Source organism: Coregonus clupeaformis, chromosome 12 (assembly GCF_020615455.1).
Source record: "Coregonus clupeaformis isolate EN_2021a chromosome 12, ASM2061545v1, whole genome shotgun sequence".
Taxonomy (NCBI): Eukaryota; Metazoa; Chordata; class Actinopteri; order Salmoniformes; family Salmonidae; genus Coregonus; species Coregonus clupeaformis.
Window position 1 is genome coordinate 59,759,505 of NC_059203.1, and position 27,347 is coordinate 59,786,851.

At 41.9% G+C, this 27,347-nt stretch overlaps 1 protein-coding gene across 2 annotated transcripts in view; it reads right to left on the minus strand.

Moving 5' to 3' along the window:
• The window catches only part of LOC121578315 (kinesin heavy chain), a 125,606-nt gene extending 113,706 nt beyond the window's left edge, over positions 1 to 11,900 (minus strand). For both annotated transcript variants that reach the window (XM_041892614.1, XM_041892613.1), the window contains exon 1: positions 11,331 to 11,900. In XM_041892614.1, the coding sequence (XP_041748548.1) occupies positions 11,331 to 11,459 (129 nt within the window). In that variant the 5' untranslated portion in view covers positions 11,460 to 11,900. The remainder of the gene's footprint in view (positions 1 to 11,330) is intronic.
• Positions 11,901 to 27,347: the final 15,447 nt, after the last annotated feature.

Consider the following 27,347-nt stretch of genomic DNA (forward strand, 5'->3'; position numbering starts at 1 on the left):
CATAGCCTCGTACGAACCATCCTGATCTCGCGAGCTTACATTCTGTTGTTTCGCTACACGGATACAGTTATAATATAATTCTACTTGGTAAATGTAGTATACTATAATTGCAGCAGCCTCAAGTGCCAGAGGTATAGCTGCTCAAATACAATGAACTGTGAAATAACCAGCCAAGGATGTCCAGGGTGAGCCTGAAGAGCTCTCTGTAACATAGAATTACAAATGGTATTGTAGTTAGTAAATGGTGAATCAGTTGTTTAGCCCCTTGTGACAGACTGTTAACATACATGAATAAGACAAATTGAGTAGTTGGAATGGCCAGCACACGTGAGATTTGGTTCTGGGTCCCTTACGAGATTAGTTCTTATTTAGGTGACTCAGAGGGTAAAAAATACTGTATAGCAGCAAGCTGCAGTATGTAAGCCAGTGGCATACAAAGAGAAATATAGAAGTAAGCTATATGTAAGCCACTGGATAAATGTAGCCTACAAAGAAAAACTCAAAGAAAAAAAACCTGAGCCTTCCACTTAGGGACAAGGATTGAGCAGCCAGCAAGGTGAACTGAAAAACTCTTCAGTAACATTCACTGGCAAGGTTTGCAATTTCATGTGGTTTTCGGAATCTACTTGTCTTCATACCCCACCAGGCCTTGTATAGCCTATGTGAGATACTGATGGCAACAACAGCAACAGCAATCGCAAACCAATTCAAACCAAACCAATTCAATAAACTATTAACTGGATGGACACTAAATCCAAATGCTACCTCCCACTGCACTGCAAGTCCATGATAATACCAAGGTACTACTAGAGCTGCTGTCTGAGTATGAGCTGTGTTGAATGCTTGTGGCCAGCCACTGAGTGAATAAGTTGTGTGTGTGTGTGTCACGCTACGACCCAACGCTATCAACAACGCAGACGTTATTTTGTGTGTGTGTGTGTTTGAGTGTGTGCATGCATCTGTCTCTGTGTGTGCATGTATGCTTCTGTCTGTGTGTGTGTGTGTGTGTGTGTGTGTGTGTGTGTGTGTGTGTGTGTGTGTGTGTGTGTGTGTGTGTGTGTGTGTGACGCACGCCACGTTGTTAACAAGAACACCTAGATACCCAAGTCAGAGTACACCTTCTGCCTACTCCACTGTCCCCAGGCTGAGATGAGAACAGAGGTCTATTCCTGCTAGAGGAACAGCGGCTGGGTCCCACAGGCACCATTCAATATACCCTGCTGCTGTTTGCTGATGAAGAAATGGAGAAGCACAGGCGACATGACTCATCAGCACATTAACCAAATTATTGACATATGTGATCCCGGCAGGAAATTAACCCACAATCTTTGCGTTGCTAGTGGCGTCAGGGTTTTACCAACTGAGCCCGCACAAGACAATGGAGGTAGCAAGGCCAACAATGAAAACCCACCACAATGAAGACCATCAAAGCGACACTGTAAATTGTTGTTTTCACTAACCGCCTGATGACTTTGCTGTGACACACACAAATGGTCCCTTGTGTCTCTGGTTTTCTGTGATGTTCCTAATCCTAATTTAATCTGACGGCTGTATTGTAGCCCTACTACTCTTTACTGACACACACCACACACACACACTTTTTCTTTCTCTCTCTCTCTCTCTTACATACTCTCTCTCTTTCTCTCTCACACACTCTCTCTCTCTCTCACACAAACACATTCACTCTCACATTCACTCTCTCTCTATCTATCTCTCTTCACTGACAGATTCCTAGAAGAGATCCAGCCCAGTGGCTGAGACATATGTGGAGGGAATAGGACACACACATGCATTTGCATGATACACAACCAACAACACACATCCAGTGCAATTAGCTTCGGGAAATTACAAGTGCATTTGATAGCTTCCTGCAGGAGGAGCAGGCAAGGAACAAAGTGGGTGTGTGGTACATGGAATTCATTTGGAATGTAATGAAATAGCCATTTTCCTGGATATTATCTTTCTGGTATTGCCAGCCTTTGGTTCACACACTGCTACAGTACTATTTACATTTACATTTTAGTAAATGTACTGTACTATGTATGTGTGCAATGGGTGGGGCTGATTGAGAAATAATCTGTGTGTACACAGAATGCATTTCAATATTGATTTTTTTGTACAATGATAGATAATATAATAATCATATAGGCCTAATTATAATTATAATGCTTCCAGTGTTTTTTTTTAGGGTAAGTAATGTGAATTCTACCATTTGCATTTGTGCTGTTTGATCAAAGTGTCCTCATTCAGTCTGTCTGTTTCGCCATCAAATCAAATTTTATTTGTCACATGCGCCGAATACAACAGGAAATGCTTACTTACAAGCCCTTAAACAACAATGTAGTTTTAAGAAAGAATACCCAAAAGAATATCACAAAAAAATACAATATAAAATAATACGAAATAAAAGTAACAAATAATTAAAGAGCAGCAGTAAAAATAACAACAGCGAGGCTATGTACAGTGAGGGAAAAAAGTATTTGATCCCCTGCTGATTTTGTACGTTTGCCCACTGACAAAGAAATTATCAGTCTATAATTTTAATGGTAGGTTTATTTGAACAGTGAGAGACAGAATAACAACAACAAAATTCAGAAAAACGCATGTCAAAAATGTTATAAATTGATTTGCATTTTAAGTGCCCTTGAGCAAGGCACTTAACCCTAATTGCTCCTGTAAGTCGCTCTGGATAAGGGTGTCTGCTAAATGACTAAAAATGTTTGTTTTTTTAAATGAGGGAAATAAGTATTTGACCCCCTCTCAATCAGAAAGATTTCTTTGCTCCCAGGTGTCTTTTATACAGGTAACGAGCTGAGATTAGGAGCACACTCTTAAAGGGAGTGCTCCTAATCTCAGTTTGTTACCTGTATAAAAGACACCTGTCCATAGAAGCAATCAATCAATCAAATTCCAAACTCTCCACCATGGCCAAGACCAAAGAGCTCTCCAAGGATGTCAGGGACAAGATTGTAGACCTACACAAGGCTGGAATGGGCTACAAGATCATCGCCAAGCAGCTTGGTGAGAAGGTGACAACAGTTGGTGCGATTATTCGCAAATGGAAGAAACACAAAAGACTGTCAATCTCCCTCGGCCTGGGGCTCCATGCAAGATCTCACCTCGTGGAGTTGCAATGATCATGAGAATGGTGAGGAATCAGCCCAGAACTACACAGGAGGATCTTGTCAATGATCTCAAGGCAGCTGGGACCATAGTCACCAAGAAAACAATTGGTAACACACTACGCCGTGAAGGACTGAAATCCCGCAGCGCCTGCAAGGTCCCCCTGCTCAAGAAAGCACATATACAGGCCCGTCTGAAGTTTGCCAATGAGCATCTGAATGATTCAGAGGAGAACTGGGTGAAAGTGTTGTGGTCAGATGAGACCAAAATGGAGCTCTTTGGCATCAACTCAACTTGCCGTGTTTGGAGGAGGAGGAATGCTGCCTATGACCCCAAGAACATCATCCCCACCGTCAAACATGGAGGTGGAAACATTATGCTTTGGGGGTGTTTTTCTGCTAAGGGGACAGGACAACTTCACCGCATCAAAGGGACGATGGACGGGGCCATGTACCGTCAAATCTTGGGTGAGAACCTCCTTCCCTCAGCCAGGGCATTGAAAATGGGTCGTGGATGGGTATTCCAGCATGACAATGACCCAAAACACACGGCCAAGGCAACAAAGGAGTGGCTCAAGAAGAAGCTCATTAAGGTCCTGGAGTGGCCTAGCCAGTCTCCAGACCTTAATCCCATAGGAAATCTGTGGCGGGAGCTGAAGTTTCGAGTTGCCAAACGTCAGCCTCGAAACCTTAATGACTTGGCGAAGATCTGCAAAGAGGAGTGGGACAAAATCCCTCCTGAGATGTGTACAAACCTGGTGGCCAACTACAAGAAACGTCTGACCTCTGATTGCCAACAAGGGTTTTGCCACCAAGTACTAAGTCATGTTTTGCAGAGGGGTCAAATAGTTATTTCCCTCATTAAAATGCAAATCAATTTATAACATTTTTGACATGCGTTTTTCTGGATTTTTGTTGTTGTTATTCTGTCTCTCACTGTTCAAATAAATCGACCATTAAAATTATAGACTGATCATGTCTTTGTCAGTGGGCAAACGTACAAAATCAGGGCCCTGTCAGGTGTCTGGAGCAAATCCCTCTCGTTCCGACTCATAAAATAAAAAATATTTGTCCAGTTCAAGGTGAGTAATCGCTGTTCTGATGTCCAGAAGCTCTTTTCGATCATAAGAGACGGTAGCAGCAACATTATGTACTAAATAAGTTACAAACAATGCAAAAAAACACAGAGAATAGCACGGTTGGTTAAGAGTCCATAAAACGGCAGCCATCCCCTCCGGCGCCATCATTTCATGAAATGGATGTAGACCTACGTACTATAATATGAAATCAATACAACCCTCATAAATACACCAGGCCGATGTATGACCAGATCATAGACTATATAAAGACGAATGTGTCACACCCTGATCCATTTCACCTGTCTTTGTGATTGTCTCCACCCCCCTCCAGGTGTCGCCCATCTTCCCCATTATCCCTAGTGTATTTATACCTGTGTTCTTTGTTTGTCTGTTGCCAGTTCGTTTTGTTTCGTCAAGCCTACCAGCGTTTTCCCCCTTGCTCCTGTCGTTCTCAAGTTCCTGTTTTCCAGTTTTCCTGGTTTTGACCATTCTGCCTGCCCTGACCCTGAGCCTGCCTGCCGTTCTGTACCTTTTGGACTCTGATCTGGATTACTGACCTCTGCCTGCCCTTGACCTGTCGTTTGCCTGCCCACCGTTTTTGTAATAAACTTTTGTTACTTCAACAATGTCTGCATCTGGGTCTTCTCCTGAAACATGATAGTACGAACTGGCCATGACTGACCCAGCAGACTCGGCCCAGCTCCACAACGCCATCTCCTCCCAACAAGCCACCATTGGAAGGCACAAGGAGTTGCTTCGTGTTCTCATGGAAGGGTTCCAGACCTTGGCCGAACGCCATGACCGAGCATTTAACACATTGCTGGAGCAATTCTGCGGGTTGTCTGTTAGGCAGCCTCCCATGACGGTAACCTCCCAGCCCTTCAGCAACCCGGCTGTTAGCAGCACGGCCTCCCCGGCCACCCCGGTTTCCCAAGAACCCCACTTACCTCCCCAGGAATGCTTCGCTGGAGAGTCGGGAACCTGTCTGGCATTTCTCGCTCAGTGTTCGCTCATCATCGAGCTGCAGCCCTCCTCCTTCGAATCCGGCCAATTGTCCTTAGATTCACCTTCCTCGTCTTTCTAACACTTCACTATCTTTTCACTAAAGCAAAAACAATTACGAAAGGAGTGGGACTGCCCCACTGCCCCACAATGTTATACGAATAGATTAAATCCAACTCCTCAGATACAATTAACTCTGTATAAAGAATGGACCAGCTAGATCCACTCCTGTTTACTGTAGAACTCCTGTTATCCCACTGTATCATCTACAGTACATTGTAATAAGATAAATTACAAACTCAGTACACTGTAAGATAAGATCTACAACATGGTAAGATAAGGGGCGAAAGGTAGTCTCGTGGTTAGAGCGTTGGGCCAGTAACCGACCGGTCGCTGGTTCGAATACTGGAATTGCTGTGCCCTTGAGCAAGGCAGTTAATCCTAAATGTGGGTGTTTCAGGGGGAGTTAGGATATGCAAGAAACACACTTGTGTATAACAGGACAAATATACTGAACAAAAATATAAATGCAACTTGTGTTTGTTTCATGAGCTGAAATAAAAGATCCCAAAAATGTTCCATACGCAACAACAACGTATTTATCTCAAATGTGGTGCACATCCCTGTTAGTGAGCATTTCTCCTTTGCCAAGATCATCCATCCACCTTTAAGGCATGGCATATCAAGTAGCTGATTAAACAGCATGATCATTACACAGGGCACCTTGTGCTGGGGACAACAAAAGGCCACTCTAAAAAATGCCACAGATGTCTCAAGTTTTGAGGGAGCGTGCAATTGGCATGCTGACTGCAGGAATATCCACCAGCTGTTGCCAGAGAATGTAATGTACATTTCTCTACAATAAGCCACATCCATTGTTGTTTTAGAGAATTTGGCAGTACATCCAACTGGCATCAAAACTGCAGACCATGTGTAACCACGCCAGTCCAGGACCTCCACATCCGGCTTCTTCACCAGCGGGATCATCTGAGACCAGCCATCCGGACAGCTGATGAAATTGTGGTTTGCACAACCAAAGAATTTCTGCACAAACTGTCAAAAACCGTCTCAGGGAAACTCATCTGCGTGCTCGTCGTCCTCATCAGGGTCTTGACCTAACTGCAGTTTGGCTTCGCAACTGACTTCAGTGGGCAAATGCTCACCTTCGATGGCCACTGGCACGCTGGAGAACTATGCTCTTCATGTATGAATCTCGGTTTCAAATGTACCGGGCAGATGACAGACTGCATGTTTGGCATCGTGTGGGCGAGTGGTTTGCTGATGTCAACGTTGGGAACAAAGTGTCCCATGGTGGCAGTGTGGTTATGGTATGGGCAGGCATAAGCTACGGAAAACAAAAACAATTGCATTTTATCTATGACAATTTGAATGCACAGAGATACCGTGATGAGATGAGATCCTGAGCACCATTGCCCCATCCAGGCTCTGTCGTAGCCGGCCGCGACCGGGAGACCCATGGGGCGGCGCACAATTGGCCCAGCATCGTCAAGGGTAGGGGAGGGACTGGCCGGCAGGGATGTAGCTCAGTTGGTAGAGCATGGCGTTTGCAACGCCAGGGTTGTGGGTTCGATTCCCACGGGGGACCAGTATGAGAAAAAATATATATATATAATAATAATGTATGCACTAACTGTAAGTCGCTCTGGATAAGAGCGTCTGCTAAATGACGTAAATGTAAATGTAAATTGTCGTGCCATTCATCTGCCGTCATCACCTCATGTTTCAGCATGATAATGCACAGCCTCATTTCGCAAGGATCTGTACACAATTCCTGGAAGCTGAAAAAATGCCTGCATACTCAACAGCCATGTCAACCATTGAGTATGTTTGGGATGCTCTGGATCAACGTGTACGACAGTGTGTTCCAGTTCCCGACAATATCCAACAGCCATTGAAGAGAAGTGGGACAACATTCCACAGGCCACGATCAACAGCCTGATCAACTCTATGTGAAGGAGAGGTATCGTGCTGCATGAAGCAAATTATGGTCACACCAGATACTGGCTGGTTTTCTGATACACGCCCCTACCTTTTTTTAAGGTATCTGTGACCAACAGATGTATATCTGTATTCCCAGTCATGTGAAATCCATAGATTAGGGTCCAACAAATGTATTTCAAATGATTTATTTACAGTGGGGAAAAAAAGTATTTAGTCAGCCACCAATTGTGCAAGTTCCCCCACTTTAAAAGATTAGAGAGGCCTGTAATTTTCATCATAGGTACACGTCAACTATGACAGACAAAATGAGCATTTTTTTCCAGAAAATCACATTGTAGGATTTTTTATGAATTTATTTGCAAATTATGATGGAAAATAAGTATTTGGTCAATAACAAAAGTACTTTGTTATATACCCTTTGTTGGCAATGACACAGGTCAAACGTTTTCTGTAAGTCTTCACAAGGTTTTCACACACTGTTGCTGGTATTTTGGCCCATTCCTCCATGCAGATCTCCTCTAGAGCAGTGATGTTTTGGGGCTGTCGCTGGGCAACACGGACTTTCAACTCCCTCCAAAGATTTTCTATGGGGTTGAGATCTGGAGACTGGCTAGGCCACTCTAGGACCTTGAAATGCTTCTTACGAACCCAGCCACGTTTCATCTTCAATGCCCTTGCTGATGGAAGGAGGTTTTCACTCAAAATCTCACGATACATGGCCCCATTCATTCTTTCCTTTACACGGATCAGTCATCCTGGTCCCTTTGCAGAAAAACAGCCCCAAAGCATGATGTTTCCACCCCCATGCTTCACAGTAGGTATGGTGTTCTTTGGATGCAACTCAGCATTCTTTGTCCTCCAAACACGACGAGTTGAGTTTTTACCAAAAAGTTCTATTTTGGTTTCATCTGACCATATGACATTCTCCCAATCCTCTTCTGGATCATCCAAATGCACTCTAGCAAACTTCAGACGGGCCTGGACATGTACTGGCTTAAGCAGGGGGACACGTCTGGCACTGCAGGATTTGAGTCCCTGGCGGCGTAATGTGTTACTGATGGTAGGCTTTGTTACTTTGGTCCCAGCTCTCTGCAGGTCATTCACTAGGTCCCCCCGTGTGGTTCTGGGATTTTTGCTCACCGTTCTTGTGATCATTTTGACCCCACGGGGTGAGATCTTGCGTGGAGTCCCAGATCGAGGGAGATTATCAGTGGTCTTGTATGTCTTCCATTTCCTAATAATTGCTCCCACAGTTGATTTCTTCAAACCAGGCTGCTTACCTATTGCAGATTCAGTCTTCCCAGCCTGGTGCAGGTCTACAATTTTGTTTCTGGTGTCCTTTGACAGCTCTTTGGTCTTGGCCATAGTGGAGTTTGGAGTGTGACTGTTTGAGGTTGTGGACAGGTGTCTTTTATACTGAAAACAAGTTCAAACAGGTGCCATTAATACAGGTAACGAGTGGAGGACAGAGGAGCCTCTTAAAGAAGAAGTTACAGGTCTGTGAGATCCAGAAATCTTGCTTGTTTGTAGGTGACCAAATACTTATTTTCCACCATAATTTGCAAATAAATTCTTTAAAAATCCTACAATGTGATTTTCTGGAATTTTTTTCCTCATTTTGTCTGTCATAGTTGACGTGTACCTATGATGAAAATTACAGGCCTCTCTCATGTTTTTCAGTGGGAGAACTTGCACAATTGGTGGCTGACTAAATACGTTTTTTCCCCACTGTATTTATATGAACTGTAACTCAGTAAAATCTTTGAAATTGTTGCATGTTGCGTTTATATTTTTGTTTAGTGTATAAGCACCTACCTAATAATAAGAATTATTAAGATCTACACAGTAAGATAAAAATCAACTCTTCAGATTAGAGCCAACTCTTCAGATAAGATCAATTTTTTCAGATAAGATCCAAGACAACTCTTCAACAAAATAGGTATTCAGATTGCAGGTAAATATAATTGCATGTCTCTATTCACTATTATCTCCCAGTGTCATCTCTTTTCATCTCTATTGTTGCCTGGCCTATACATATTTATGAGATATTTATGATGAGTCTATTATTATTTGCATTGCCAGCTGTGTGCATCTGTAGATAAGAGAAGAACATAGAAACGTAATTTGCAGTAGTGCTGACTTCATCATTATTGACTCCAGTTTAAAACCCAGTGGACTAGGTGGGGTGTGGATCTCTTTGTGTCTCTGAGACTCATTATAGTGTGTGTGCATGTGCGTGTGTGTATGTGTGTACTAAATGATAATTGCTCTCTGACATACTTTGCATAGACGTTTTATTATAACATTTTTATATAGAGTGGCATAATCTTGTCACAGATGCCAAGCTTGTTGATGATTCAAATGAGGTGAAAACAATTAACAGATTTTGAAGTTATACAATGCCCTCACTTTACATATAGCTTAGACACCTTATTTCCCAGCAATAAAGAAAGAAGCATTCTCTCTCTCTCTCTCTCCCTTATCTAGTGAAATCCAAGCCACCCACTACACAGACACACCAGTCCAGTCACAGAGCGTGAATTATCACCTTCTCAGAAGGACTATAAAAACCTTGGAGGAAGAATGACTATGCACAAGATACACAGATCATAACTCGGAAGATCATGCTCTTGTTTCTCTCGTTCCTTTTTTCGTCAAACTCCAAAAGCAAAGCACAGTTTAGACATGATCAATCATTTCTACATGTTATTAATGACAGGACATACCAGTCGATATCAGCTCAATCCAGGCCAATTAGTCCAACACCAGCCAGAAGAGATATTGACGAAGTGATCAGTAAGTCAGTCTGATATAACAGTCAATAGTGAATTTATTGCATCCCAAATGGCACCTTATTCCCTTTTAAAGCTGCAACCAAATTCATATAGAAATGTGAGTTATAAATCTGACATTCTCATTGAAAGCAGGTCTAAGAAGCGGTAGATATGTTCTATGTGCGCTATTTCTATGTTTCTCCTGCTTACATTTCGTTTTTGAGTCTTTTGCTTTCGGTTTTGTACACCAGCTTCAAACAGCTAAAAATACAATATTTTTGGTTATGGTACAATGATTATCTACACTATACTTGCTTGTTTGTCACATAAACTGAAATTAGGCAAACTATTCGAATTGTAGCAACCAGGAAATGGTGGAGCAATTTCTGCATAGTGCATCTTTAATGTACTACTTTTGACCAGGACCCCTGGGATACTATATAGTGAATAGGGTGCCATTTGGGACGCTCACTTGGATGTCCTTTCTGAAACTGATCACCATTGATCACCACAGCCCTATAAAGACATGCTAAGTGATCCGTGTTATTTGAGATGACAGATCTATCCCACTGGGCAAAAACTGGTTGAATCAACTTGTTTCCACGTAATTTCAACCCAAAACATCAATGTGATGATGTTGAAAAAACGTGGAAAACTGATTGGATTTGCAAAAAGTCATCAATGTAAGGCTATTTCGGGGGGGGGGTTTTCACCCGACTTTTAACCAAAATCCAATGCCATGATGACATTTTGTGTTGATTTAACGTTGAATTCACGTTAGTTGACAACTCAACCAATTGTAAATCAAAACTAGACGTTGAACTGACTTCTGTGCCCAGTGGGCTATTGTCTCACAGGTCATGCAAGGAGCTCTTTCCCAATAATCGATAGGATAAGCCTTGTTGGCTGATCAGAAATTATACATACCTACAGCCTATTACGGTATACTAGGGTCTACCACTACCTGAATGGATTGAATCCATGCAATAAGTGAATTGGCTATTATTCCGGAAAACTGATGCTGCAACATTAATTCATTAACTGCATTGCATATCTGGCTGGATGTAGGCTATAGGCTACAGCCATCAATTATTGACAGTGATGTGAGAAGTTGATGATGACAAGGAGGACTGGAGGAGGATGATGACAATCAATGTCTGTATGGTTTCATCAAATCAGTTACCGCCAATACAACAAGCCTGAACTTCAGGGAAACTGTGTCCAGACTTGACCGGTAGACAGAGGGTGATACTGTTTGTAGTGTAAAGACACTGTGTAGGCCTAACCCCAGCGTCACCTTTTTGGATGATGCATCATCATCATAGCCATCATCACTAAAAGGGATGGCAACAAATCTGTCAAAAGAAGAATGAGCAGAAATAACAACTTACCGCGATGCTGACGGTGTCATCTCCTTGGAACATGGGGATGAATTTGTCCCCACGGATAATTTCGGACTGATTCAGAGGACGGAAGCGACATAGCACCTTGATGTTACATTCTGCGCTAGCTTCGGCCATTGTGAGAAAGGAATCTGATGCGCCTCCGAAAGGCAAAATATATTTTTTTGAAAACAAGTTACTTTTTGCCTTAGACTATGTCATCTAACATCTGCCCTATTGATCTCGACAATCTCTTTTTTTGCAATGGACAAACTGAGAGTTGGCAGGAATGAGAAATGAGAATTTTGAAAGAGAATTTTCTGCTTTTCGATAAATACAAAAATTGGTTATGTACATTTCGGAGAGTTTGAGACTTCAAATAGCACACAAACAAATAAATATAATTGAATAGGGCAAAATATTTATAATAGTTTGTCCATGCAGTCCGTTATAATTTAAATGTTAAGAGTATTCCGAGCGGCTCCGGCTCCAGACGGTCAGCTGTTGTAGTGAGAGACGCAGGAGGAGAGATTTCTGAAGCTTGCCTTTGCCGAGGCTTAGCATCAGCGGCAGGTCTTGTCTTTAGCACCGGGCGTGGTCTGCACGGATCCAAGCCAACGTTAAAGTGGTAGCCTACTCGCATCATTCTCATCAGCACCACTGATGATAGAGCGGTTGCCTATGGACCAAATCTGGTGTTATATTTTGTCTAATAGCCCCATCATGCGACCATTGCCTCATTATTTTACAATTCATTTGACATTTAATAGGCCTAGATGTGATATTTCGAGTGATTGAAAGAGATGGATAGTCTATTTATTTAAATATACTTAGGCTATTTAGGCCACTCACATCTAGCCTAACAAACGTTTTGATTCACAATATGTTGTCCCTTATTCCAATGGCCAATTTCATAAAAACATGCTTTTATGATTCATTCACTAGGCCAGGGTTATCCAACCCTGTTCCTGGAGAGGTACCCTTCTGTAGGTTTTCACTCCAACCCCGGTTGTAAGATTCAGTTTATCAACCTGCTAATTATTATAATCAGGTGCGCTAGATTGGGGTTGGAGCAAAAACCTACAAGACGGTAGATCTCAATGAACAGGGTTGGATAGCCCTGGTTTATTAGGACCGTGGTACATTTACGTCATTTAGCATCTTATCCAGAGCGACTTACAGGAGCAATTATAGTTAAGTGCCTTGCTCAAGGGCACATCGACAGATTTTTCACCTAGTTGGCTCGGGGATTAGAACCAGCGACCTTTCGGTTACTGGCACAACGCTCTTGACCACTAAACTACCTGCCGCCCCCTGGTAAAATTGGTTTGAGAAATTCGTACCATCAAACTTCAATAGCTCGCGAATGATTTGAGCTACATACCTCAGGTTCTTCATGAAGGAAAAAAGGTGTACAACATTGCAAAGGTCTTATTTTTCAGATTCCGACCAGAGTTTCATAATCACACGGCAATTACGTAGGCAGCCTGGCACACAGTCAATGCAACTAGTTAGGGACCGTCAACAAAGTGCATGATCACAATATTAAAATGTCAATATCTCTTCAACCACGTGACTAAACAACCTCATTTCAATTTTCCATTATTTCTTACATAGAGAGGCATGTTGAATACCCTTTGGTTTTCTCATAAAATGCTTCCAAAATGTTTATATATATATACACTGAACAAAAATATAAACACAACATGTAAAGTGTTGGTCCCATGTTTCATGAGCTGAAATAAAAGATCCCAGAAATTTTCCATACACACAAAAAACGTATTTCTCTCAAATGTTGTGCACAAATTTGTTTACATCCCTGTTAGTGAGCAATTGTCCTTTGCCAAGTTTAATCCATCCACCTGAAAGGTGTGGCATATCAAAAAGCTGATTAAACAGCATGATCATTACACAGGTGCACCTTGTGCTGGGGACAGTAAAAGGCCACTCTAAAAAAAGCAGTTTTGTCACATAACACAATGCCACAGATGTCTGACGATTTGAGGGAGTGTGCAATTGGCATGCTGACTGCAGAAATGTCCACCAGAGCTGTTGCCAGATAATTGAATGTTAATTTCTCTACCAAAAGCTGCCTCCAACATTGTTTTAGAGAATTTGGCAGTACGTCCTACCGGCCTCACAACCGCAGACCATGTGTAACCACGCCAGACCAGGACCTCCACATCTGGCGTCTTCACCAGCGGGATCGTCTGAGCCCAGCCACCCGGACAGCTGATGAAACTGTGGGTTTGCACAACCAAATAATTTCTGCACAAACTGTCAGAAACTGTCTCAGGGAAGCTCATCTGTGTGCTCGTCGTCCTCACCAGGGTCTTGACCTAACTGCAGTTCGACATCGTGACCGACTTCAGTGGGCAAATGCTCACCTTCGATGGCCACTGGCACGCTAAAGAAGTGTGCTCTTCACGGATTAATCTAGGTTTCAACTGTACTGGGTAGATGGCAGACAGCGTGTATGGTGTTGTGTGGGCGAGCGGTTTGCTGATATCAACTTTGTGAACAGAGTGCCCCATGGTGGCGGTGGGGTTAGGGTATGGGCAGGCATAAGATACGGACAACAAAAACAACTGCATTTTATCGATGGAAATTTGAATGCACAGAGATAACGTGACGAGATCCTGAGCACCATTGTCGTGCCATTCATCCGCCTGATGTTTCAGCATGATAATGCACAGCACCATGTCGCAAGGATCTGGAAGTTGAAAATGTCTCAGTGATTCCATGGCCTGCATACTCACCAGACATGTCACCCATTGAGCATGTTTGGCATGCTCTGAATCGACATATACAACAGTGTGTTCCAGTTCCCGCCAATATCCAGCAACTTTGCTCAGCCATTGAAGAGTAGTGGGACGACATTCCACAATCAACAGCCTTATGAACTCTATGCGAAGGAGATGTGTCACGCTGCATGGGGCAAATGGTGGTCACACCAGATACTGACTGGTTTTATGATCCACGCCACTACCTTTTTAAAAAGGTATCTGTGACCAACAGATGCATATCTGTATTCCCAGTCATGTGAAACCCATAGATTAGGGACTTATGAATTTATTTCAGTTGACTGATTTCCTTATATGAACTGTAACTCAGTAAAATCTTTTAAATTGTTGCATGTTGTATTTATATTTTTGTTCAGTGTATATATACATATATATTCATAAAATCACTTACAATTCAATAGCTCCTTGATCACTTGACCTAGGCACCTCAAACCAACTTCATATTGTTCACGGAACACACATTGCACACCCTACGGTTTTCCCATAAAGTGCTTACACGGTTTTATGTTAATATTTGAAACTTTTACATTTAAATAGCTCTTCAACCACATGACTTAGCAACCTCATTTCAACTCTTATTTATTCCTTACATAGAGAGTTATGTTTTTTAAATACCGTGACTGTTGTTCTTAAGCCATTTTGCCAAAACTTTGGAAGTATGCTTGGGGTCATTGTCCATTTAGAAGACCCATTTGCGACCAAGCTTTAACTTCCTGACTGATGTCTTGAGATGTTGCTTCAATATATCCACATAATTTTCCTTCCTCATGATGCCATCTATTTTGTGAAGTGCACCAATCCCTCCTGCAGCAAAGCACCCCCACAGCATGATGCTGCCACCCCGTGCTTCACGGTTGGGATGGTGTTCTTCGGCTTGAAAGCCTGCCCCTTTATCCTACAAACATAACAATGGTAATTATGGCCAAACAGTTATATTTTTGTTTAATCAGACCAGAGGACATTTCTCCAAAAAGTACGATCTTTGTCCCCATGTGCAGTTGCAAACCGTAGTCTGGCTTTTTTATGGCCGTTTTGGAGCACTGGATTCTTCCTTGCTGAGCGGCCTTTCAGGTTATGTCAATATAGAACTTGTTTTACTGTGGATATAGATAATTTTGTGCCTGTTTCCTCCAGCATCTTCACAAGGTCCTTTGCTGTTGTTCTGGGATTGATTTGCACTTTTCACACAAAGGTACGTTCATCTCTAGGAGACAGAACGCGTCTCCTTCCTGAGCGGTATGACGGCTGTGTGGTCCCACAGTGTTTATACTTGCGTACTATTGTTTGTAGAGATGAACGTGGTACCTTCCGGCTTTTGGAAATTGCTCCCAAGGATGAACCAGACTTGTGGAGGTCAATTTTTTTTTTTATTGTTGCAGAGCCTTTGGTATTTTTCATAAAATGATTCCAACAAAATCACGTAAAATGCAATAGCTCCTTAGGGACACCCTTTGGATTTCGGAAACATTGATTACATTATCCTTTACCTTAATTCATTACTTTACCTTTGACGTTTGACTTAGAATGTCAATTGCTCCTTGATTACATGACCTAGACACCTCAAACCAACTTTGGAATGTTCACAGGGTAGGGACATACATAACACACCCTTTCAATTTCAGAAAAATTGTTGCATTTCTTGGAGCTGGCTGGCCTTACCCAGGATGAAGAGCAGCTCCGTCTTGTCGAGGTCTAAGCTGAGATATCTGCCAGGCACGCAGATATGCGTGTTGCCACCTGGGTGTCAAAAGGGGGGAAGGAGAAAATAGCAATGATGGGAGAGACCATGTGAGGATATTGAATGCACCAATTTGTAAGTTGCTCTGGATAAGAGCGTCTGCTAAATGACTTAAATGTAAATGATATGACAGAGCTGAGTGACTTGGTGTATAGAGAGAAGAGGAGAGGGCCTAGAACCGAGCCTTGGGGGACACCTGTAGTGAGAGTATGTGGCACAGACACAGATCCTCTCCACGTCACCTGGTAGGAGCACCCTGCAGGGTAAGATGCAATCCAAGAGTGTCCAGAGCCTGAGACGCCCAGCCATGAGATGGTGGAGAGAAGGATCTGAATGTTCACAGTGTCGAAGGCAGCGGATCTAGGAGGATGAGAACACAGGAGAGAGAGTCAGCTTTGACAGTGCGGAGAGCCTCCATGACACAGAGGAGAGCAGTCTCAGGTGAGTGACCCATCTTGAAGCCTGACTGGTTAGGGTTAAGAAGATCGTTCAGATAGAGATAGCGAGAGAGTTGGTCAGAGACAGCACGCTAAAGTGTTTTGGAACCACCAAGACTCTTCCTAGAGCTGGCCGCCCGGCCAAACTAAGCAAACGGGGGAGAAGGGCCTTGGTCAGGGAGGTGACCAAGAACCTGATGGTCACTCTGTCAGAGCTCTAGAGTTCCTCTGTGGAGATGGGTGAACCTTCCAGAAGGACAACCATCTCTGCAGCGCTCCACCAATCAGGCATTTATGGTAGAGTGGCCAGATGGAAGCCACTCCACAGTAAAAGGCACATGACAGCCCGCTTTGAATTTGCCAATTCACCCTACGGTGAAGCAAGGTGATGGCAGAATCATGCTGTGAGGATGTTTTTCAACGGCAGGGACTGGGAGACTAGTCAGGATCAAGGCAAAGATGAACAGAGCAAAGTACAGAGAGATCCTTGATGAAAACCTGTTCCAGAGAGCTCAGGACCTCAGACTGGGGCAAAGGTTCACCTTCCAACAGGACAACGACCCTAAGTACACAGCCAAAACAACACATGAGTGGCTTCGGGATAAGTCTCTGAATGTCCTTGAGTGGCCCAGTCAGAGCCCGGACTTGAACCCGATCAAACATCTCTGGAGAGACCTGAAAATAGCTGTGCAGCGACGCTCCCCATCCAAGCTGACAGAGCTTGAGAGGATCTGCAAAGAAGAATGGGAGAAACTCCCCAAATACAGGTGTACCACGCTTGTAGCATCATACCCAAGAAGACTCGAGGTTGTAATCGCTGCCATAGGTGCTTCAACAAAGTACTGAGTAAAGGGTCTGAATATATATGTAAATGTAATTTTTCAGTTTTGAATTGTTTATGCATTTGCAAAAATGTCTAAAAACCTGTTTTTGCTTTTTTATTATGGGGTATTACCTGTAGATTAATGAAGAATAACAAACAATTTAATCCATTTTAGAATAAGGCTGTAACATAACAGAACGTGGAAAAAGTAAAGGGGTCTGAATACTTGCACTGTATGAGAGATATAAGAAAGCTCAGATTATTTATAAATGTTTTACCATAGAATTATCTGTATACCTTTGACGTGGATATGCCCCATTCACTTCCATAAATGTTTTGTCCCGATACCGAATTACCTTCTGATGAGTCCTGTGACACTTGTGGGGGGCGTAGAGCAAAACAGAGAACACCATCGTGTTCGTGAGAGTCATCTTTCCATAGAGGGGTCATATTAGTGTGTAGCCCAAACAGTTTGGACACTACAAACAAAAGTTGGCACATTGGCGGTACTGACTTCAGACGAGTCCCGTGACGCTTGTGGGGGTTGTAGAGCAAAGCGGAGAACACAACATCATACCGTGTTTTCAAGATACATTTTTGAAACACTTTGACGTACATGATTACATTGTGCATGTTCATTTATACAGTAATTATTATTCAGCATGTCCTCACAACCTCTTGGTTCACCCCACTGGGCACAGACGTCAGTTCAACGTCGGTTTTTGATATACATTTGGTTGAATTGTCCACTAACGTAAATCAAAAGTAAAATCAACAAAATAATTCACCATGTCATTGGATTTAGGTTAAAAGTTGGTTGAAAAAAAGACACAATTCCCTTACGTTGATGACTTTTTACAAATCCAATCAGTTTTTCACATTGATTCAACGTCATCACATTTAATGTTTTTGTTTGAAATGGCTTGGAAACAACATTGATTCAACCAGTTTTTGGCCAGTGGGACGGCATTCCGATCTTTCTGCTACGCCACCATGTCTGTGTCAGTTATCAGTTAATCTGACTATTCTCTCATCATTGATTTGATTTACTTAGGCCTATTTCAGCAATTTCAGGGCTTTCTGTATAGTGGTCTATTGTTGGTGGGGCATTTGACCCTGTTTTAATATTACTCCTGAATCACTATGATCAATAAAATAGTTTTTCTAGAGTGTACTTTTAACAGAGCTGAGATTGACTTCAAAGTCAATTTCAAGAAGATAATAAAGAGATGCTCAGCTAGAATTAATAAATACTGATAATTTATGAGAGGCAGTGGAAATGTGGTCATAATTTGTGCCCAAGGGGTAATCCTACAGATTCCCATCTATCAATGATAAACTGATTTAAATTAGATCAGTTAGGGGTGCTGTAACTGTTGCCTAATAATTGCATTAACATATATTGCTAAGAATGTGAGAGTAGTGTGACTCCCCTAGCAGGTCTCGGACCCAGGCAAATGTATTGTATTTCAGGAACTCACCTTTTTGACAATGTAGGACACCATTCGGAGGAGCAGAAGTTGTGTATTTATTTTCTGACCCCCTCACAAAATCAGCGGCGATCTCCTATAGCTTAATTACAAAGATCGGTAACGAGATGGTGCCAGAATTGTTTATTAAGCTCTCTTCTTGAAGATAATGTTTTCCTTTTATGTATTGATTGTGTACAGACACTTTACCAGGTGTTTAAAGACAATGTTACATATATGTAACATTGTGCTTTAAAGGGTTAAGACTACACTCAAGAAAAACAATTTTATTGATTATAGTGATTCAGAAGTAACATTAAAACAGCTTTATACTGTATGCCCACCAACAATAGACAACTACAAAAAGCTGAAATTGCTGAAATAAGTCAATCAAATCAATGATAAGAGAATAATTAGATAACTGACACAGATATGGTGGAGTATCAGGAAGATCAGAACGCTGTGAACCAAGAGGTTTTGAGTTCAAATCGCAAAGGAGGACATGTTGGGCGGCAGGTAGCTTAGTGGTTAAGAGCGTTGTGCCAGTAACCGAAAGGTCGCTGGTTCTAATCCCTGAGCCGACTAGGTGAAAAATCTGTCAATGTGCCCTTGAGCAAGGCACTTAACCCTAATTGCTCCTGTAAGTCGCTCTGGATAAGAGCGTCTGCTAAATGACTTAAATGTAAAATGTAATGTTGAATAATAATTACTGTATAAATGAACATGCGCAATGTAATCATTTATGTCAAAGTGTGTCAAATATGTAAGTTGAAAAAACTGTATTTTAAAAACATTGTTTGTGTGTGTGTGTGTGTCCTTAACCTTGCCAACAAACAAAGAGCAGGTGAATGGATCAGTGGTTCCCCAATCAGAGCCTTGATGGGCTTGGCTACAGCAACAATGGGTGATGTGTAATGATGAAACAATTTCTTTTTTTGGGCAGAACGTTTCTTTGGGACCATCAGGCGACGTCCTGATGACTGATACACAGGAATGTTCTTGCAACGTTCCCATGAAACGTGTCTAGAACATTAATATCTTATATTCTGAGAACATGGCAACCATGTTCTGTGTATGTTTGGTGTGACGTTGATTGAATATTCTCCTAACCCTCAGAAAACTGGACACAGGAATATTCTTGCAACGTTCCAATGAAATGTGACTAGAACATTAATATTGGATTTTCTGAGAATATGGTAGCCACGCTCTGGGTAAGTTCTGTTTGACATTAAGGGAAGGTTCTCCTAACTTTAAACACCAAAACATGCTAAGTAGATTATCAGAAGGTTTTTGCTAACATACATAGAATGTTCCCCTAACTAACAGAAAACTGGACACTCAAACAGGGAAACATTTAAAAAAATAACTTTATCTCTCCCAAGAATTGTTAGCTATGGTTGTGGCTAGATGGAGAATTAAAGTAGCAGGTTAGCAGAATCAGGTTAAGGTAAGGACAAGGTTTAGGGAAAGCTAAAAGGCTGTACTCCATCTAGACACAACCAGAAGCCATCAGTTCTGAGAAACCATCGATGTGACCACACCTGTAATAAAATCAGGTGACTGTCTATTTTGACTAATCCCGTCCCATATTGTTGTTTTAGCCTACTGGTTGTATTTCTATTGTACAATTTCACAAAAGCACCATTGCAAGTTAAATTAAGTTTAATCTCCAAAGTCAACCAGGTCCAGCTTTCTGGTTATGAAACTACAAAGACCAAAATCATTTTCTCCAACTCGTCACAAGTGTTGCGAGATTGTTAGCCTCACCCGCTACAATCGAGCTGTCAACAGTTGTGAATACAACAAGTGGCTTATGTTAGCGAGTATGGCACCAGGAGGTGGACCATAGCAAGCTACATTGCCTTCAGAAAGTACTCACACTCCTTGACTTTTTCCACATTTTGTTGTGTTACAGCTTTTTTTGTCACTGGTCTACACACAATACCCCATAACGTCAAAGTGGAATTAAGTTTTTCAAACTTTTTTCTAATTAATTACAAATGAAAAGTTGAAATGTCTTGAAAAAACAACCCCTTTGTTTTCGGAAGGCTAAATAAGTTCAGGAGTAAACATTTGCTTAACAAGTCACATAATAAGTTGCATGGACTCACTGTGTGTGCAATAACAGTGTTCAACAGGATTTTTGAATGACCTCATCGCTGTACTCCATACATACAATTATCTGTATGATCCCTCAGTCAAGCAGTGAATTTCAAACACAGATTCAACCACAAAGACCAGGGAGGTTTTTCAATGCCTCGCAAAGAAGTGCACCTATTAGTAGAAAAACCAGACATTGAATATCCCTTTGAGCATGGTGAAGTTATTAATTACACTTTGGATGGTGTATCAATACACCCAGTCACTACAAAGATACAGGCGACCTTCCTAACTCAGTTGCCGGAGAGGAAGGAAACCGCTCAGGGATTTCACCATGAGGCCAATGGTGACGTTAAAACAATTACAGAGTTGAATGGCTGTGAGAGGAGAAAACTGAGGATGGATCAACAACATTGTAGTTACTCCACAATACTAACCGAATTGACAGAGTGAAAAAAAGAAAAAACATATTCCAAAACATGCATCCTGTTTGCAACAAGGCACTAAAGTAATACTGCAAAAATGTGGTAACACTTTTTGTCCTAAATACAAAGTGTTATGTTTGGGGCAAATCCAATACAACACATTACTGAGTACCACTCTCCATATTTTCAAGCATAGTGGTGGCTGCATCATGTTATGGGTATGCTTGTAATCGTTAAGGACTGGGGAGTTTTTCAGGATAAAAAAAATAAAGCTAAGCACAGGCAAAACCCTAGAGGAAATACTGGTTAAGTCTGCTTTCCACCAGGCACTGGGAGATTAATTACATTTACATTTACATTTACGTCATTTAGCAGACGCTCTTATCCAGAGTGACTTACAAATTGGTGCATTCACCTTATGATAGCCAGTGGGACAACCACTTTTATTTTTTATTTTTTATATTTATAAATTTTCCTAATAGTTTTTTTTTTTTTTTTTTTGGGGGTAGGGGGTGGGGGGGTAGAAGGATTACTTTTATACTATCCCAGGTATTCCTTAAAGAGGTAGGGTTTCAAGTGTCTCCGGAAGGTGGTCAGTGACTCCGCTGTCCTGGCGTCGTGGTGTTGTTCCACCATTGGGGTGCCAGAGCAGCGAACAGTTTTGACTGGGCTGAGCGGGAACTGTGCTTCCGCAGAGGTAGGGGGACCAGCAGGCCAGAGGTGGAAGAACGCAATGCCCTCGTTTGGGTGTAGGGACTGATTAACATTTCAGCATGACAATAACCTTAAACACAAGGCCAAATCTTACCAAGAAGACAGTGAATGTTCCTGAGTGGCCAAGTTACAGTTTTGACTTAAATCTACTTGAAAATCTATGGCAAGACCTGAAAATGGTTGTCTAGCAATGATCAACAACATATTTGACAGAGCTTGAAGAATTTTGAAAAGAATAATGGGTAAATGTTACACAATCCAGGTGTGCAAAGCTCTTAGAGACTTACCCATAAAGACTCACAGCTGTAATCGCTGCCAAAGATTATTCTAACATGTATTGACTCATGGGAGTGAATACTTATGCTGAGCACTTGTTGGCTGCTTTTCCTTCACTCTGTGTTCCAACTCATCCCAAACCATCTCAATTGGGTTGAGGTCGGGTGATTGTGGAGGCCAGGTAATCTGATGCAGCACTCCGTCACTCTCCTTCTTGGTCAAACAGCCCTTACACAGCCTGGAGGTGTGTTTTGGGTCATTGTCCTGTTGAAAAACAAATGATAGTCCCACTAAGCGCAAACCAGATGGGATCGCGTATCGCGGCACAATGCTGTGGTAGCCATGCTGGTTAAGTGTGCCTTGAATTCGAAATAAATCACTTACAATGTCACCAGCAAAGCACCCCCACACCATCATACCTCCTCCTCCATGCTTCACGGTGGGAACCACACATGCGGAGATCATCCATTCACCTACTCTGCGTCTCATAAAGACACGGCTGTTGGAACCAAAAATCTCAAATTTGGTCTAGTCAGACCAAAGGACAGATTTCCACTGGTCTAATGTCCATTGCTCGTGTTTCTTGGGCCAAGCAAGTCTCTTCTTCTTATTGGTGTCCTTTAGTAGTGGTTTCTTTGCAGGAATTTGACCATGAAGGGCTTATTCACGCAGTCTCCTGTGAACAGTTGATGTTGAGATGTGTCTTTTACTTGAACTCTGTGAGGCATTTATTTGGGCTGCAATTTCTGAGGCTGGTAACTCTAATGAACTTATCCTCTGCAGCAGAAGTAACTCTTGGTCTTCCTTTCCTGAGGCGGTCCTCATGAGAGTCAGTTTCATCATAGCGCTTGATGGTTTTTGCAACTGCGCTTGAAGAAACTTTCAAAGTTCTTGACATTTTCCGGATTGACTAACCTTCGTGTCTTAAAGTAATGATGGACTGTCATTTCTCTTTGCTTATTTGAGCTGTTCTTGCCATAATATGGACTTGGTCTTTTACCAAATAGGGCTATCTTCTGTATACCAACCCTACCTTGTCACAACACAACTGATTGGCTCAAACGCATTAAGAAGGAAAGAAATTCCACAAATTAACTTTTGACAAGGCACACCTGTTAATTGAAATGCATTCCAGGTGACTGGTTGAGAGAATGCCAAGAGTGTGCAAAGCTGTCATCAAGGCAAAGGGTGGCTACTTAGAAGGATCTCAAATATAAAATACATTTTGATTTTGTTTAACACTTTTTTGGTTACTACATGATTCCATATGTGTTATTTCATAGTTTTGATGTCTTCACTATTATTCTACAATGTAGAAAATAGTAAAAATAAAGAAAACCCCTGGAATGAGTAGTTGTGTCCAAACTTTTGACTGGTACTGTTATATATATATATATATATATATATATATTGTTTTTTCCATTTTGAATTCAGGCTGTAACACAACAAAATATGGAATAAGTCAAAGGGTATGAATATTTTCTGAAGGCACTGAATCTGCTTTAGTTTTCAAGGTGATCAATCCCTGTCAAGGGAGGGGCTTATTTTGTTATTTATTTTTACATATTGTGTATATTTCTTTCTTCTGAACACATTTTGGACACCGTTTCTTGGAAATTTCAATTCTTGCAAATATTTTCAAGATATTTACTTTATTGTTCGCTAGCTGGACAATCAAAACTTGTGTACTATCCATGGTACTAACTCTGCTGATCAAGTTTGCCAATTTTGTTATCCGTATCTAATGACTTCCAACTTAGAACGCAGCTAGCTTGCTAGTTAGCTAGTTACAATAAGTAGATATGTTGTTATGTTGTCTGGCAGACATATCAGTATGGATGACGGATCACCACCTCAAGCTGAACCCTGGCAAGACGGAGCTGCTCTTCCTCCCGGGGAAGGACTGCCCGTTCCATGATCTCGCCATCACGGTTGACAACTCCGTTGTGTCCTCCTCCCAGAGTGCGAAGAGCCTTGGCGTGACCCTGGACAACACCCTGTCGTTCTCCGCTAACATCAAGGCGGTGACCCGCTCCTGCAGGTTCATGCTCTACAACATTCGGAGAGTACGACCCTGCCTTACACAGGAAGCGGCACAGGTCCTAATCCAGGCACTTGTCATCTCCCGTCTGGATTACTGCAACTCGCTGTTGGCTGGCCTCCCTGCCTGTGCCATTAAACCCCTACAACTCATCCAGAACGCCGCAGCCCGTCTGGTGTTCAACCTTCCCAAGTTCTCTCACGTCACCCCCCCTCCTCCGCACACTCCACTGGCTTCCAGTTGAAGCTCGCATCCGTTACAAGACCATGGTGCTTGCCTATGGAGCAGTGAGGGGAACGGCACCTCTGTACCTTCGGGCTCTGATCAGTCCCTACACCCAAACGAGGGCATTGCGTTCATCCACCTCTGGCCTGCTGGCTCCCTTCCTCTGCGGAAGCATAGTTCCCGCTCAGCCCAGTCAAAACTGTTCGCTGCTCTGGCACCCCAATGGTGGAACAAGCTCCCTCACGACGCCAGGACAGCGGAGTCACTCACCACCATCCGGAGACATTTGAAACCCCACCTCTTTAAGGAATACCTGGGATAGGATAAAGTAATCCTTCTCCCCCCCCACCCCAAAATTGTAAAGTGGTTATCCCACTGGCTATAGGGTGAATGCACCAATTTGTGAGTCGCTCTGGATGAGAGCGTCTGCTAAATGACGTAAATGTGCCCTTGAGCAAGGCACTTAACCCTAATTGCTCCTGTAAGTCGCTCTGGATAAGAGCGTCTGCTAAATGACTAAAATGTAAAAAAAAAAAAATGTAAAATGTTAGCTAGCAGGAGCAGATAGCTTTATCACTAGTTAGCATGTCATTCCAGGGCAAGTAGCGTTTTAGCTATCAGTTTATTCCAAGTCATAATTTAAGACTACACAAATCTATAGGACAAGTATTGTCAAACTAATACAGTCATCAAGGCAGGACCCACTAATATCATTCATACTGACAAATAAGAAATGCCACATTATCCCTGTCAATAGTTGGAGTAGGATGATTGCAGAGCATCCTGTCAGGATGTTCATTTTTTAGCTTACAAACTACATTCCTTTGGTGTGATGATTTATTTAATTCATTCTTGTCTCTCACTTTTGTCTCACATGATCTATTCAGCTCTCCTGTGTCCTGATCACAGAGATCAACCTAGCATGGGCTGATTCACTCACCAGGGAGTGACATGTATAGGCTTTGACATATGTATTTGCTAATATGCATATGGAGCTGTCATTTTTTAAACTTCCATACAAGTATACATGACACCTTTCTATCTACATGATTTTATCTGAGTTTATATGCAAATTATATGATTGAATGTTTCTTTAAGCCTGCAGCTAGTTACTTGAAATGAGACAATCATGCCAAAACATGATTCAAAATGTAATTCACTGACAGATGGCTAATGAAACACTAGCTTCCTGGGCAGGCATACTGACAGTTACAGTATTAGCTGGCTAGGCTAGTCAACATTGGCTAGCTTTCAAATACATTTTTCTGAGAAAATGTGCATGAATTGAAGGTGCAAACTAATTTTACAGTAATCATAATATTTAATTGCCATATACAAAAAATAATCTCAACGTTCACTGAACAAAAATATAAACGCAACATGCAACAATTTCATTGATTTTACTGAGTTAGAGTTCATATGAGGAAGTCAGTCAATTTAAATATATTCATTAGGGCCTAATCTATGGATTTCACATGACTGGGAATACAGATATCCATCTGTTAGTCACAGATACCTTTTTTAAAAATGGGCATCACAATGGGCCTCAGGACCTTTTGACGGTATTTTTGTGCATTCAAATTGCCATCGATAAAATGCAGTCGTGTTTGTTGTCCTTAGCTTATGCCTGTCCATACCATAACTCCACCGCCACCATGGGGGACTCTGTTCACAACGTTGATATTCGCAAACTGCTCGCACACACGACGCCATACACGTGGTCTGCGGTTATGAGGCCGGTTGGACGTACTGCCAAATTATCTAATTCAATTCTCTGGCAAAAGCTCTGGTGGCCGTTTCTGCAGTCAGCATGCCAATTGTACGCTCCCTCAAAACTTGAGACATCTGTGGCATTGTGTTGTGTGACAAACTGCACATTTTAGAGTGGCCTTTTATTGTCCCCAGCACAAGGTGCACCTGTGTAATGATCATGCTGTTAAATCAGCTTCTTGATATGCCACACCTGTTAGGTGGATGGATAATCTTGGGAAAAGGAGAAATGCTCACTAAGAGTAATGTAAACAAATTTGTGCACAACATTTGAGTTAAATAAGCTTTTTGTACATATGGAAACATTTCTGGGATCTTTTATTTCAGCTCATGAAATACGGGACCAAGACTTCAACTTCTCTGTTTTGGCGTCGACCCACCACCTGCAAGCCATTTTAACATTTATTTCCTAGAACTAACTAGTAATTTAAAAGCAACTAGTACTTATTCATTAGTTACTAGTCCAATTCTGACTAATAACTATTTCAATTTTCCTAGTAAATTTCAATAGATACTGGTACTTATTCCAAAACTACTAGTCACTATTCTAATTATTACTAGTTGCTTTTCTATTCGCACAAGTCAAAATGTAATTACAACTAGAAATGTATGACTACTTGACATTAGATTAAAGATATCCACAACTCTATTTACTAGTAACACAGACAGCTTTTGATATCTACAACATATGCTATATTTATGATAGTTGTCTACTAAATATTCGAGACAGCATGCCTACTGCATGACCGCACGGAGCAAAATGGCAGATGTTACTGAACAACTTCGACGAAAATGCAATGAAATTGAGAGAGACTTTCAAAAAGGCCTTGCAGGTCAGGTACAGTTGTGGAATATTGATACATCTCTGGCGAATTTATGAAGAATTGAAGGCATGTTGTCGATGGAAATTGTGGAAGAATGAGTTCATAGTCTTTCGGATCTTAGGGCGGCTATCATCTCGCATTCAAGCTCACATGGAGACCAGGAGGAGGCCTACTCAGCCCCCCGAATGCGTCAAGGTAGCAAGGTTTTGAAAGTTTAAAAAAATAGGTTATGATTGCACTTTTTGAACAGTCTTCCATATTAATTAATTATGGCATCATCTCACTAAGTTTTGTCGGACTAGCTACAGCTTAAAGGCCTTCCTTGGCCCTTAAAGGAATACTTCGGTATTTGGGGGATGAGTCAGATTAACTCATGGATA